The sequence below is a fragment of the Pomacea canaliculata genome, linkage group LG5 (genome assembly GCF_003073045.1).
Source record: "Pomacea canaliculata isolate SZHN2017 linkage group LG5, ASM307304v1, whole genome shotgun sequence".
Classification (NCBI taxonomy): Eukaryota; Metazoa; Mollusca; class Gastropoda; order Architaenioglossa; family Ampullariidae; genus Pomacea; species Pomacea canaliculata.
Genome location: NC_037594.1, coordinates 14,986,421 through 15,003,201, shown reverse-complemented (window position 1 = coordinate 15,003,201; position 16,781 = coordinate 14,986,421). Strand labels below are relative to the sequence as shown.

At 45.9% G+C, this 16,781-nt stretch overlaps 1 protein-coding gene across 1 annotated transcript in view; it reads left to right on the top strand.

Moving 5' to 3' along the window:
• The window catches only part of LOC112564005, a 72,930-nt gene that overhangs the window by 22,766 nt on the left and 33,383 nt on the right, over nt 1–16,781 (top strand). Inside the window, exons 26-36 of the mRNA XM_025238513.1 lie at nt 311–460; nt 1,080–1,173; nt 4,524–4,690; nt 5,440–5,562; nt 6,097–6,324; nt 6,862–6,876; nt 7,731–11,475; nt 11,710–12,217; nt 12,520–13,025; nt 13,297–13,746; nt 13,937–16,555. Coding sequence (XP_025094298.1) covers nt 311–460; nt 1,080–1,173; nt 4,524–4,690; nt 5,440–5,562; nt 6,097–6,324; nt 6,862–6,876; nt 7,731–11,475; nt 11,710–12,217; nt 12,520–13,025; nt 13,297–13,746; nt 13,937–16,555 — 8,605 coding nt within the window. The remainder of the gene's footprint in view (nt 1–310; nt 461–1,079; nt 1,174–4,523; nt 4,691–5,439; nt 5,563–6,096; nt 6,325–6,861; nt 6,877–7,730; nt 11,476–11,709; nt 12,218–12,519; nt 13,026–13,296; nt 13,747–13,936; nt 16,556–16,781) is intronic.

Sequence of the window (16,781 nt, the reverse complement as noted above, 5' to 3'; positions counted from 1 at the left end):
GTAAATGCTACCTAAACTCTCTACCCATTCCAGAGTGGGCGCTCGCGCGTGCGTATGTGTGTGTGAGAGAGAGAGAGAGAGATACTTCTAAAATGGCTGTCTTTTAACTCAGTTTTCACTTCATCTAAGAATAGATTTCAGGGTGCATAGCTTTATAGAGAATTTATTTTGCAACAGCTCTGTAAAAAACTACCATCAAAGGTTCATGCCCTACTGTAACTACCATTTTTTCATCAGGTTTGAGCTAAGACAAAATAATAATAATAAGTGCTTTGAACGCAGTGTGTCACTGAGTATGATTTTGTCACAGCTATGATGTGCGATGAAGACAAGAAATACTACCACTGTGCATCACCCATTCAACCCACATGCGAGGATCCGAACCCGGAACAGACCAACAAAAACAACACTTTCACTTGTATCGAAGGATGCTTCTGCCCCCCGGGCACCGTTTTATCTGGTAATTACAAGATGCGTGAAGCTGCACCAACTGGAGATATTTATTAATGTGTACCTTTCTTCAGAAGTACTCGAGTACAGAACAACACCATAACAGTTGGTTTTTATCGCTGAAAGCTATAATTAGCTTGTATACTACCATGATCTAACATTCTCTTCTTCTCTCTTTTACGTATATGTATATACACACACATCAACATTTACGCCTACATGCTCACATGCGCACGCCTGAGCGCGCATATATATATATAAAGAGACAAACAAATACACACTTCTGTGCGTGCTTTTGGTTTGGTGTTTTACTCCGAGCTAGCAACTAACACTATATCATGGCAAAATCGCAAACCGAGACGGGATCTGAACCCATGACAGTCAATCTGTACTGTATTGGTGACAGGCGCTAACCGTTGAGCCACCGGACTGCCAAATATTTTGTATGTATGTAAGATGAATGTGTTTTCAAAACAGGATATATAAAGAAGATGGATTTAGAGAATATTGCTTGATATATTTTATAAGCGATATTCTCTAAATCCTTCTTTATATGTCCATTGCCGTATAACTAATTTATAATGTATGATACAAAACTTTCACCAGCCTTTCGTGATTTTTCTCTTTAGGCTCTAAGTGCGTCCCTGTGGAAAACTGTCCATGTCCCTTGCATGGATATTCCTATCCCCCAGGCTCAGTTATAATCAGGAATTGTATGAACTGGTAAGGTTTTACTGCAACCTTTTCATATTTATATATCAGAATTCACACATCACGATCTCACAAGAATTAATTTGTCACACAACACAGCTCAACATAAGACGAAGCCTTTAATTAATGAAAATTAGGTTGAAAGCAGTTCCAAAACTTTCATGAATGCTGGAAACGAAGAGGGTTGTTACCATATGCAGAATTAAAGCAATAACCGATGTTTGCAATGTTCTAATACCACTGACTGCACAAAGTTGCGAAGTTCCAGAATAAAAACAATCAAACTCAACAGCTTCTAAGGGGAAAAATGTATATTTCTTCTTCTTTTTATCCCTTAACTGGCACCTGCGCCCGCGAGAGAGGGTCCCCCAGGGAACAGTTGATCCACTCCTTCACTTTAGTGACCCAGCTTTTCTTCTGCTTGCTTCGGCGTTGATCGCCATCCACGTTACCCTGGAGGACCGTCTTCGGAAAGGTGTCATGTCTGACACGACCGAGCCACGCCACCTTCTGTTGCTTGACGTTGGCGAGCAGAGAATCTGTGGACCCACCCTGCAAGGACTAAGCTACTGACTGTCGTTCGTCTTCTGCTCCCTGTAGGAGATCCTGACCTCCCGGTGGAGTCTCATGAAGCATTTCATTTAAACGCTTGGGTCCATTGCTACGATTCAGTAAACTAGGTCCCAGTCTCGCATGAGTGGCACGAGAGACTTGTAAAGCCTGTGTCAGGCGCGGAAGCTGACATTATTGCTGTCCTAAATTTTATTCAGCCTGGCCATTGCCGCTGTCGCTGAAGTGATCTTCAGACGCAGCTGCCCTTCTTGAAAATCGTCACGGCTGGTACTTTAAGAATTGCACCTCCTACAGCTGTACTCCATTCATTCGGATCTCCACTTTGCCAGACCCGATGGTGTTTACCATGACTTTGCTATTGTCCATGTTGACCTCCACCTCGTACGCGCGGCCAGCTTGTTGAGATGTTGTAACTTGTTATTGCTGTTCGCCATCAGATCGACATCGCCGGCAAAGTGAAGGTTACTCAACGGCCTCCTCCCCATTCCCTGATTGATACGGAGGTTTGTTGGCCCAAAAGTGTATCCCACATGATTTTCTCCAGGTAGATGTTAAACAGTACTGAGCTCTTGGGGCCATCGTACAAAGCCTTCTTCTACATTGAATATCTGTGGTATTTTATCATCTCACTTGTTCAACTCACTAAGCCCGAAGCAGCTGACCGAGTCGGCCCATTGCCGATATGCACCTGAACCAACCTTTGCATTCAAATCCCCGATCAGGGCGATTTTTAGGTACCGTTCCGATAGCCTTTTCCAAATGTTCATAGGGCAGTTTCACCTTCTCATTCCCGTAGACCAGACCTGGGCAAGGGCCGGCCCGCGGGCCGGATCCGGCCCACCCGCTGGCTCGCCCGCCAGTTTATATACTATATATACAGTTTTGGGTAAAACTGAGTGAACTATATTAGTCCGGCCCTCTAAAACCATCCAAATTTCTCATGCGGCCCCTTGGGAAAATTAATTGCCCACCCCTGCCGTAGACGGTGGTCAAAGCATGCACCTGTATGGTGTTCATATTGTTGGGTTTGGCAGCGACTCAGACGGCAGATTAGCCTGCTCCTGTAGTGAGTTTTGGTAGCTCTCATATTGTTTGTGTACGAATGGTGTCTTGTGTCTGACGTCTTGTGTGCGTCATTTGTTCCACGTCACTTGAAGCAGAAAAAGACGTCATATATAAGAGAAGAGCAGTGGTTCTCCAAACGGCCGAGTGAGCGGGAAAACAACGTCCGCCATCTTCTGTAAAGCTCTCTCAGTGACATTCCTCTGAACTTGTGCCTCTTCGATTCGATTCACCTACAAATCTCTTCATTCTCATCGTCATCTATGGGGGCACGTCGAGCGTTTTTGTGTGTGTGTGTGTAATACTTCGTGCGTACGCAAGGTAAGTGTACGTTCGTCATATTTGGTAGCTCGTCTGGGATCTGAACAGTGTGTGTATACCTGTGTGTATCGTTGGGAGGTTGATCCAGTAACGCGAAGGGAGAGCACCGTTCGGGTCAACGACGATAGCATTCGCACAGCTACGTTTACCTTGTCAGGATTGGAAGCAGAAATCGCCATGTCCAAGAGGGACAAGCGAAAAGAGCTTCGAGAGATCGCATTACATGAGGGGTTGGAAGGGAAAGAGATGCATGGGTTTGTTGAAAAGGAATTAATCCTTTGGAGATGGGGTAAGAAGGGGGCAAAAGGAAGACAGGAGAAGATTGAGAGAAAGAGAGAAAAGAGAAAGAAGAGAGGGAGAAACAGGAACGGAAAGAGAAATAAGAGAGACAGGAACGGAAAGAAGAGAGAGAAGAAAGGGAGAAAGAGCGAGAATTGCGCTACCAGCTAGCTCACGTCAAGATTAAGACCAGAAGAGCAAGTGGTAGTAGTATCTGCAGCAGTAAGACCGATAATAGTGGTTCCATTGATATTTAAAGTGCGATACCTCACTGCAGTAGGACCAGGTTGGAAAATATGAATAATGCTAGTCCCGCAACATTGCATCTGCACCGTCCGAGCTGTCGAGTGAGCTTATACACTTGGCCCCACTGGTGGAGCGTACGTGCCAATCGTTGTCCCTATATGTAACTTGAGTGTTGTGTGAGCTGCAGGTTGGTGGACGAGCTGGGTCTTCTGGGCGGCTACAGGGTTTCTGGCGGTACAGGTTCAATAGCAACAAGGCTCCATGACGACAAGCTCAGGGTTGGGAACGACGGCTATAATAGCATACGTTTTTGAATCCCCTCTCTGGAGAGTGCCTAAGGGGTGCGCAGTCATTTTTAGACCGATCCAGCATGCTATTTGGATTGCTGTATACTCTCACGTTTTGTCAGTGAACTTTATTTGTTTGGCGGCCCCCATTTCCTCTGTAAGCCCCATCACAGCCGGTATCTGCCACCCCCACCCCCCCTTGAGATAAGGCCGGCCTGGGTGCGAACATGTTGGGCCTAATCTCTAGCTGGTATCCCCTCCTGGCGGTTCCGCCCAGAGAACCAGTTCATTGGGTGGTATTCTCATCCGTGAGGGTTTTTCGCAAAGAGATGTTACAGAGATGTTATCTCTGCATCCGTGTGTGCATGTGTGTGTGTGTGAGAGAGAGAGAGAGAAATAGAGAGAGAGAAATAGAGAACATATATCTATGTGGCAATACCGATACTGCAAAGATTCGTAATCATCAAAATAAAGTAATTTAAAAGTTCTTTTTCAAAGATCAGTTTCATCTCTATTACATAAAGAACTGTGCAACATGTCATGACAGCGTTAATTTAAAAGAAATTAAAAACATATAATGGTTTTACCTTACAGCACCTGCAGAAACCGAACATTTCAGTGCGAAGGGAAAAACTGTAGCCATGAATGCAACTCAACATTTGAGTTCAAGTGTGAAGGCAGCGATCACTGCATACCCCTTGAGGACAGATGCGATCAAATGTATCAGTGCCCAGATGGCTCTGATGAGAAGAACTGCACAGGTAACCCATGACTTGCGTCGAAATCATGCTATGAAAACCGGAAAAAAGTACAGTCTAGATTAAAAATTAATAGCTAAGTGATATGCACGATAAAGAAAGTTTAGAGAGGTGAACCTTAAACTTTTAAAAGTGTTCAGTCATTTACATGTCTGGCATAAAGCCATATTTTTGTAATGTACTGTCGGTTACACAACCGGTGATTACCATATTTGTCTGGTAACGTGTCTGTCAGTTAAGCCTGCTTTATCTGTGATAAAAAAAACAGTATGCTATTCAACATTCACATACACATATTAGATACAATACACACATCACACACACACACACACACACACACACAAAGAGCTTGTACTACCCTCCCTCCACTGCATAGGCCATTCTTAACAACTAAGCAACTAAGGTTTAATCAACTTTGGAAAAGTTTGGAAGAAAGAAACTCATTAAGAGAGAAAGTCTGTATAAGCAGCAGTGTGGTCAAGGTTTGCAAGATTCGGTGCTTGTTATTTCTTCTCACGTTCATATAGGTATACATGTTTGTGTATGCACGTGCTCATGTATGCTAGTGAGAGTGATTGTATTCCGCATGTAAATTGCCAAGGTAAATAAATTAAGGCGATAACAACTAGAAAAGGGAGAAGAGTGAGACAAAGTCAAGCTCAACATGTTAGTACATGAAAGAAAGAAATGATGGCGTCATACTGCTCTGGTCCACGAGAATACATCTGCATGTAGTCCCTACATTCTTGCAGCACCCAACTGTACAGAGCATCAGTTCCAGTGCCACACAGACGACAGCATAAAGTGCATCCCTGGTTACCAGGTCTGTGACGGGATTCCGCACTGCGCCGACGGAAGTGACGAGATCGAGTGTCGTGAGTGACTCATTTTAACGATACATTCTTAGTTACATCTAAAACCAAGCGATGTGCAGGAGTGAACAGGTATGATCAGTTAGTCGCCATGTACCCCAGCAAGTTGTCTATGGATCGAGTGCGCATCGGCCATTTGTAAGAGTGTACACTGCGAAAACGTACTGGAAAGTAGTGTCGACAGGAATGGATAACTACTGATGACTGATGACGACAGGTGTACAAACATGCATATACTTTTCTCGGGTACATAATATAACCTCTGGTACATAAATGAGGTTTCTGTCGTTTGAAGACGTACAGAACGGATGGCTATACTGATGTTACATGTTACTTTATGAATTTTGCCATCCGGGAGACCGAGAGAACTTGCACTAACGTTTTGTCGTTTTTTTTTTTAATTCGTAATTTAAAACTTCCTTTAGCAGCTGTTTACTCTAGGAAACATATGAACCTTTTTATATTATGGAAGGCAGAGACGATCGTTCGATCATCCCCATGCCTGCTGTTTTTAGAGACACGTCTCTCGCTTTACAGACGGCAACTGCACTGAAGGACAGTTTCAGTGCAACAGCGGTCACTGCATTGACCTCGACTATTTCTGCGACGACTTCTTCGACTGTTCGGAGGCGGAGGACGAGCCGCCGCACTGCAACCCGTGTCCCCAAAACCACACCCACTGCAACATCTCCTCCTGCATCCCTAAGAACACCACCTGCGATGGCCACGACGACTGTGGAGACGGATCGGACGAAGTGGGATGCCGTAAGTGAAGAGAAATATTCAAGCATATTGAGTCTGAACTATACAAACAAAGGAATGATGTCCATCCTTTAATAATAAAGATGGATAACAAACACGCATTTTAAACATCCACTGGCTACATATTTGTCTTGGATTAGGAACACTCACACTGCATATAATGAAGACCTTGAAATTGCAAGGGTATTTTAATACATTTTTTTTAACAAATTTATTTCGGCTTTGAATCTATGCTAAAGTAATCATTTTTATTTTTAAAGTTTTTTTCTATTAGTCATTATCTCTCTCTCTCTCTTTCATTCGGGATTGCACCTAAAACAAAAACATTATTCTCTCTTTGCAAGTCAGTCGGTCGGTATATGTTGATGTTTTGCCATCTCTCAGTATGCTAATCTGCTTGTATTGAGTGTACGCTTGTCCTTTTTCAAACATTAGAATCAGATATACACATAACATGCACACAAAAAAATCTTAACGACAGGAAACAAATGGTGTTCCTAAGTTAGAGGTAATTCACGTCGTTTTTAATTTTACTTTCAGAAACACCAACATCACGTAAGTATGCTTTCTATTTGATAGTTTGATAGTCGCAAGTTTGATAGTTGTATTTTAAAGCAATGTGAAAAGATTTTACGCACAAGATTGCACAAAGAATATTGGCAGAATATATACCCATGCTGTATATATATACCTACTTCTACCTACGTATGCACGTTTCTGTTTTTAAAAGCTCACAGCTTTCAAATTCAAATCAAAGAAAACATGAAAAATGCTCGTTTTCACACAAAACCAAAGCCGTTTTTTCTTTCACGACAGCTCCGCCATGCATGCGCACACACATACACACAGATAATCAAAGTAGTGAAAGATGTAGCTGATGATAAGTAGCACATTTAAGTGGCTGGTACAAAAACACTGTTTTTCTCAATCAAGGCAGATACTGTTGAGATAGAGGTACTCATCTCTTTATTACGATTGTATTCAAACGCTTACTTCTATACCGGAGCAGTGAGTTTTAAGGCCAAATCAGAATCAATGCTGGAAACAGTGTTAATTAAAAGAAAAGTCAAGGAATATTTAACGTACTTTGAATGTATTCCTTTGGGTTGTAGTGTAGACATCATCGGGGAAAAACAAGCTTTTTCGCATGTAACGTACTCAGAAACATGCCTCTATATTTCTTTTAGATGTTGTTTCAAGTGAGATAAATGATTTCCGCTTTGGTATCTGGAACAAAAAGTGAAAGACTTCACCTGTACTTATTAAGTCTTTCCTTCACTCGATAAATGAAAACTTTTACTGCCTCGGTTTCTATAACTAACTTTAAGTTAAGAAATTGTGAAAACAAAAGCAATAAAATTTTGTTTATGCATCAAAATACGTATAATATAACAATTTTTTATCAACAGCCGTAACATTAACAACCAGGACAACACAACCAATGACCACTACAGAGACGACAACCGTGCCTTCAACAAGCTTCACAACTACAGTTTCCACCACAACAGCTTCAGTGACGACTCTGACTTCATATCCCGCAACAAGTTTATCGTTATCCACCTCAATCCCATCGACAATCTCAACGACTTCTACGACCACAACTCAGTTCACTTCAACGCAATATTCATCCACGTTTACACCTTCTCCTTCAGTTACACCTTCATCATCAACTACAACGCCTTCGACAAGCGTCACGTCTCCAACAACATCACCACTTTCTACTTCCACACCCACCTCCTCAACACCTTCAGTAACGCCCTCTTCCACCACTTCATCAGGAACACCACCAACGTCTACAACACCGTCGTCATCTACCTCTACGCCTACAATATCCACTACGCCAGTATCTCAAACCACAACACCATCTACTACTCCCTCAACACTACCTGCTGAGTATTCCACATCTGTTTCCTTGTCGACAACGTCTCCAACGACTCAGCCTTCCACAAGTACAATATCATCCACAACGATTTCTTCCACAAAAATCTCTACCTCTCCCACAACCTCTCCCACTTCTACCTCACAGACGTCTACTATCACCCCATCAGTACCAACCACAGCTACATCACCCATAAGCACGTCGTCAGTAACTCCTTCGTCTACGATATCATCAGTAACACCATCGTCATCAACATTTACAGCCACTACTTCTTCTACACCTACCACACCTTCATCAACAGGCACAGCTTCTTCTATTTCTACTACATCTTCAATATCGACAGCTACATCCACGCCCTCCTCCACGGCCACTCCTACCCTCACACCCTCATCCTCTGCAGAGACGCCCTCTACAAACGTCACTTCTCCTACACTTACGACATCCCCAACTTCCACACTGACATCCACCACTTCTCCAGTAACACTTTCTTCGTCTACAACACCACCAGCAACGGGCACAACTCCTTCGGGTCCTACAGCACCGACAACATCTCCAGCTACGTCCACTCCCTCTTCCACTCCCACGTCTTCAGTTACACCTTCATCATCAACTGCAACGCCTTCGACAAGCGTCACGTCTCCAACAACATCACCACTTTCTACTTCCACACCCACCTCCTCAACACCTTCAGTAACGCCCTCTTCCGCCACTTCATCAGGAACACCATCAACGTCTACAACACCGTCGTCATCTACCTCTACGCCTACAATATCCACTACGTCAGTATCTCAAACCACAACACCATCTACTACTCCCTCAACACTACCTGCTGAGTATTCCACATCTGTTTCCTTGTCGACAACGTCTCCAACGACTCAGCCTTCCACAAGTACAATATCATCCACAACGATTTCTTCCACAAAAATCTCTACCTCTCCCACAACCTCTCCCACTTCTACCTCACAGACGTCTACTATCACCCCATCAGTACCAGCCACAGCTACATCACCCATAAGCACGTCGTCAGTAACTCCTTCGTCTACGATATCATCAGTAACACCATCGTCATCAACATTTACAGCCACTACTTCTTCTACACCTACCACACCTTCATCAACTTCTTCTATTTCTACTACATCTTCAATATCGACAGCTACATCCACGCCCTCCTCCACGGCCACTCCTACCCTCACACCCTCATCCTCTGCAGAGACGCCCTCTACAAGCGTCACTTCTCCTACACTTACGACATCCCCAACTTCCACACTGACATCCACCACTTCTCCAGTAACACTTTCTTCGTCTACAACACCACCAGCAACGGGCACAACTCCTTCGGGTCCTACAGCGCCGACAACATCTCCAGCTACGTCCACTCCCTCTTCCACTCCCACGTCTTCAGTTACACCTTCATCATCAACTGCAACGCCTTCGACAAGCGTCACGTCTCCAACAACATCACCACTTTCTACTTCCACACCCACCTCCTCAACACCTTCAGTAACGCCCTCTTCCGCCACTTCATCAGGAACACCATCAACGTCTACAACACCGTCGTCATCTACCTCTACGCCTACAATATCCACTACGTCAGTATCTCAAACCACAACACCATCTACTACTCCCTCAACACTACCTGCTGAGTATTCCACATCTGTTTCCTTGTCGACAACGTCTCCAACGACTCAGCCTTCCACAAGTACAATATCATCCACAACGATTTCTTCCACAAAAATCTCTACCTCTCCCACAACCTCTCCCACTTCTACCTCACAGACGTCTACTATCACCCCATCAGTACCAACCACAGCTACATCACCCATAAGCACGTCGTCAGTAACTCCTTCGTCTACGATATCATCAGTAACACCATCGTCATCAACATTTACAGCCACTACTTCTTCTACACCTACCACACCTTCATCAACTTCTTCTATTTCTACTACATCTTCAATATCGACAGCTACATCCACGCCCTCCTCCACGGCCACTCCTACCCTCACACCCTCATCCTCTGCAGAGACGCCCTCTACAAGCGTCACTTCTCCTACACTTACGACATCCCCAACTTCCACACTGACATCCACCACTTCTCCAGTAACACTTTTTTCGTCTACAACACCACCAGCAACGGGCACAACTCCTTCGGGTCCTACAGCACCGACAACATCTCCAGCTACGTCCACTCCCTCTTCCACTCCCACGTCTTCAGTTACACCTTCATCATCAACTGCAACGCCTTCGACAAGCGTCACGTCTCCAACAACATCACCACTTTCTACTTCCACACCCACCTCCTCAACACCTTCAGTCACGCCCTCTTCCGCCACTTCATCAGGAACACCATCAACGTCTACAACACCGTCGTCATCTACCTCTACGCCTACAATATCCACTACGTCAGTATCTCAAACCACAACACCATCTACTACTCCCTCAACACTACCTGCTGAGTATTCCACATCTGTTTCCTTGTCGACAACGTCTCCAACGACTCAGCCTTCCACAAGTACAATATCATCCACAACGATTTCTTCCACAAAAATCTCTACCTCTCCCACAACCTCTCCCACTTCTACCTCACAGACGTCTACTATCACCCCATCAGTACCAACCACAGCTACATCACCCATAAGCACGTCGTCAGTAACTCCTTCGTCTACGATATCATCAGTAACACCATCGTCATCAACATTTACAGCCACTACTTCTTCTACACTACCACACCTTCATCAACTTCTTCTATTTCTACTACATCTTCAATATCGACAGCTACATCCACGCCCTCCTCCACGGCCACTCCTACCCTCACACCTCATCCTCTGCAGAGACGCCCTCTACAAGCGTCACTTCTCCTACACTTACGACATCCCCAACTTCCACACTGACATCCACCACTTCTCCAGTAACACTTTCTTCGTCTACAACACCACCAGCAACGGGCACAACTCCTTCGGGTCCTACAGCACCGACAACATCTCCAGCTACGTCCACTCCCTCTTCCACTCCCACGTCTTCAGTTACACCTTCATCATCAACTGCAACGCCTTCGACAAGCGTCACGTCTCCAACAACATCACCACTTTCTACTTCCACACCCACCTCCTCAACACCTTCAGTAACGCCCTCTTCCGCCACTTCATCAGGAACACCATCAACGTCTACAACACCGTCGTCATCTACCTCTACGCCTACAATATCCACTACGTCAGTATCTCAAACCACAACACCATCTACTACTCCCCTCAACACTACCTGCTGAGTATTCCACATCTGTTTCCTTGTCGACAACGTCTCCAACGACTCAGCCTTCCACAAGTACAATATCATCCACAACGATTTCTTCCACAAAAATCTCTACCTCTCCCACAACCTCTCCCACTTCTACCTCACAGACGTCTACTATCACCCCATCAGTACCAACCACAGCTACATCACCCATAAGCACGTCGTCAGTAACTCCTTCGTCTACGATATCATCAGTAACACCATCGTCATCACATTTACAGCCACTACTTCTTCTACACCTACCACACCTTCATCAACTTCTTCTATTTCTACTACATCTTCAATATCGACAGCTACATCCACGCCCTCCTCCACGGCCACTCCTACCCTCACACCCTCATCCTCTGCAGAGACGCCCTCTACAAGCGTCACTTCTCCTACACTTACGACATCCCCAACTTCCACACTGACATCCACCACTTCTCCAGTAACACTTTCTTCGTCTACAACACCACCAGCAACGGGCACAACTCCTTCGGGTCCTACAGCGCCGACAACATCTCCAGCTACGTCCACTCCCTCTTCCACTCCCACGTCTTCAGTTACACCTTCATCATCAACTGCAACGCCTTCGACAAGCGTCACGTCTCCAACAACATCACCACTTTCTACTTCCACACCCACCTCCTCAACACCTTCAGTAACGCCCTCTTCCGCCACTTCATCAGGAACACCATCAACGTCTACAACACCGTCGTCATCTACCTCTACGCCTACAATATCCACTACGTCAGTATCTCAAACCACAACACCATCTACTACTCCCTCAACACTACCTGCTGAGTATTCCACATCTGTTTCCTTGTCGACAACGTCTCCAACGACTCAGCCTTCCACAAGTACAATATCATCCACAACGATTTCTTCCACAAAAATCTCTACCTCTCCCACAACCTCTCCCACTTCTACCTCACAGACGTCTACTATCACCCCATCAGTACCAACCACAGCTACATCACCCATAAGCACGTCGTCAGTAACTCCTTCGTCTACGATATCATCAGTAACACCATCGTCATCAACATTTACAGCCACTATTCTTCTACACCTACCACACCTTCATCAACTTCTTCTATTTCTACTACATCTTCAATATCGACAGCTACATCCACGCCCTCCTCCACGGCCACTCCTACCCTCACACCCTCATCCTCTGCAGAGACGCCCTCTACAAGCGTCACTTCTCCTACACTTACGACATCCCCAACTTCCACACTGACATCCACCACTTCTCCAGTAACACTTTCTTCGTCTACAACACCACCAGCAACGGGCACAACTCCTTCGGGTCCTACAGCACCGACAACATCTCCAGCTACGTCCACTCCCTCTTCCACTCCCACGTCTTCAGTTACACCTTCATCATCAACTGCAACGCCTTCGACAAGCGTCACGTCTCCAACAACATCACCACTTTCTACTTCCACACCCACCTCCTCAACACCTTCAGTAACGCCCTCTTCCGCCACTTCATCAGGAACACCATCAACGTCTACAACACCGTCGTCATCTACTCTACGCCTACAATATCCACTACGTCAGTATCTCAAACCACAACACCATCTACTACTCCCTCAACACTACCTGCTGAGTATTCCACATCTGTTTCCTTGTCGACAACGTCTCCAACGACTCAGCCTTCCACAAGTACAATATCATCCACAACGATTTCTTCCACAAAAATCTCTACCTCTCCCACAACCTCTCCCACTTCTACCTCACAGACGTCTACTATCACCCATCAGTACCAACCACAGCATACATCACCCATAAGCACGTCGTCAGTAACTCCTTCGTCTACGATTATCATCAGTAACACCATCGTCATCAACATTTACAGCCACTACTTCTTCTACACCTACCACACCTTCATCAACTTCTTCTATTTCTACTACATCTTCAATATCGACAGCTACATCCACGCCCTCCTCCACGGCCACTCCTACCCTCACACCCTCATCCTCTGCAGAGACGCCCTCTACAAGCGTCACTTCTCCTACACTTACGACATCCCCAACTTCCACACTGACATCCACCACTTCTCCAGTAACACTTTCTTCGTCTACAACACCACCAGCAACGGGCACAACTCCTTCGGGTCCTACAGCGCCGACAACATCTCCAGCTACGTCCACTCCCTCTTCCACTCCCACGTCTTCAGTTACACCTTCATCATCAACTGCAACGCCTTCGACAAGCGTCACGTCTCCAACAACATCACCACTTTCTACTTCCACACCACCTCCTCAACACCTTCAGTAACGCCCTCTTCCGCCACTTCATCAGGAACACCATCAACGTCTACAACACCGTCGTCATCTACCTCTACGCCTACAATATCCACTACGTCAGTATCTCAAACCACAACACCATCTACTACTCCCTCAACACTACCTGCTGAGTATTCCACATCTGTTTCCTTGTCGACAACGTCTCCAACGACTCCAGCCTTCCACAAGTACAATATCATCCACAACGATTTCTTCACAAAAATCTCTACCTCTCCCACAACCTCTCCCACTTCTACCTCACAGACGTCTACTATCACCCCATCAGTACCAACCACAGCTACATCACCCATAAGCACGTCGTCAGTAACTCCTTCGTCTACGATATCATCAGTAACACCATCGTCATCAACAGTTTACAGCCACTACTTCTTCTACACCTACCACACCTTCATCAACTTCTTCTATTTCTACTACATCTTCAATATCGACAGCTACATCCACGCCCTCCTCCACGGCCACTCCTACCTCACACCCTCATCCTCTGCAGAGACGCCCTCTACAAGCGTCACTTCTCCTACACTTACGACATCCCCAACTTCCACACTGACATCCACCACTTCTCCAGTAACACTTTCTTCGTCTACAACACCACCAGCAACGGGCACAACTCCTTCGGGTCCTACAGCACCGACAACATCTCCAGCTACGTCCACTCCCTCTTCCACTCCCACGTCTTCAGTTACACCTTCATCATCAACTGCAACGCCTTCGACAAGCGTCACGTCTCCAACAACATCACCACTTTCTACTTCCACACCCACCTCCTCAACACCTTCAGTAACGCCTCTTCCGCCACTTCATCAGGAACACCATCAACGTCTACAACACCGTCGTCATCTACCTCTACGCCTACAATATCCACTACGTCAGTATCTCAAACCACAACACCATCTACTACTCCCTCAACACTACCTGCTGAGTATTCCACATCTGTTTCCTTGTCGACAACGTCTCCAACGACTCAGCCTTCCACAAGTACAATATCATCCACAACGATTTCTTCCACAAAAATCTCTACCTCTCTCACAACCACTCCCATTTCTACCTCACAGACGTCTACTATCACCCCATCAGTACCAACCACAGCTACATCACCCATAAGCACGTCGTCAGTAACTCCTTCGTCTACGATATCATCAGTAACACCATCGTCATCAACATTTACAGCCACTACTTCTTCTACACCTACCACACCTTCATCAACTTCTTCTATTTCTACTACATCTTCAATATCGACAGCTACATCCACGCCCTCCTCCACGGCCACTCCTACCCTCACACCCTCATCCTCTGCAGAGACGCCCTCTACAAGCGTCACTTCTCCTACACTTACGACATCCCCAACTTCCACACTGACATCCACCACTTCTCCAGTAACACTTTCTTCGTCTACAACACCACCAGCAACGGGCACAACTCCTTCGGGTCCTACAGCGCCGACAACATCTCCAGCTACGTCCACTCCCTCTTCCACTCCCACGTCTTCAGTTACACCTTCATCATCAACTGCAACGCCTTCGACAAGCGTCACGTCTCCAACAACATCACCACTTTCTACTTCCACACCCACCTCCTCAACACCTTCAGTAACGCCCTCTTCCGCCACTTCATCAGGAACACCATCAACGTCTACAACACCGTCGTCATCTACCTCTACGCCTACAATATCCACTACGTCAGTATCTCAAACCACAACACCATCTACTACTCCCTCAACACTACCTGCTGAGTATTCCACATCTGTTTCCTTGTCGACAACGTCTCCAACGACTCAGCCTTCCAAAGTACAATATCATCCACAACGATTTCTTCCACAAAAAAATCTCTACCTCTCCCACAACCTCTCCCACTTCTACCTCACAGACGTCTACTATCACCCCATCAGTACCAACCACAGCTACATCACCCATAAGCACGTCGTCAGTAACTCCTTCGTCTACGATATCATCAGTAACACCATCGTCATCAACATTTACAGCCACTACTTCTTCTACACCTACCACACCTTCATCAACTTCTTCTATTTCTACTACATCTTCAATATCGACAGCTACATCCACGCCCTCCTCCACGGCCACTCCTACCCTCACACCCTCATCCTCTGCAGAGACGCCCTCTACAAGCGTCACTTCTCCTACACTTACGACATCCCCAACTTCCACACTGACATCCACCACTTCTCCAGTAACACTTTCTTCGTCTACAACACCACCAGCAACGGGCACAACTCCTTCGGGTCCTACACCGCGACAACATCTCCAGCTACGTCCACTCCCTCTTCCACTCCCACGTCTTCAGTTACACCTTCATCATCAACTGCAACGCTTCGACAAGCGTCACGTCTCCAACAACATCACCCACTTTCTACTTCCACACCCACCTCCTCAACACCTTCAGTAACGCCCTCTTCCGCCACTTCATCAGGAACACCATCAACGTCTACAACACCGTCGTCATCTACCTCTACGCCTACAATATCCACTACGTCAGTATCTCAAACCACAACACCATCTACTACTCCCTCAACACTACCTGCTGAGTATTCCACATCTGTTTCCTTGTCGACAACGTCTCCAACGACTCAGCCTTCACAAGTACATATCATCCACAACGATTTCTTCCACAAAAATCTCTACCTCTCCACAACCTCTCCCACTTCTACCTCACAGACGTCTACTATCACCCCATCAGTACCAACCACAGCTACATCACCCATAAGCACGTCGTCAGTAACTCCTTCGTCTACGATATCATCAGTAACACCATCGTCATCAACATTACAGCCACTACTTCTTCTACACCTACCACACCTTCATCAAACTTCTTCTATTTCTACTACATCTTCAATATCGACAGCTACATCCACGCCCTCCTCCACGGCCACTCCTACCCTCACACCCTCATCCTCTGCAGAGACGCCCTCTACAAGCGTCACTTCTCCTACACTTACGACATCCCCAACTTCCACACTGACATCCACCACTTCTCCAGTAACACTTTCT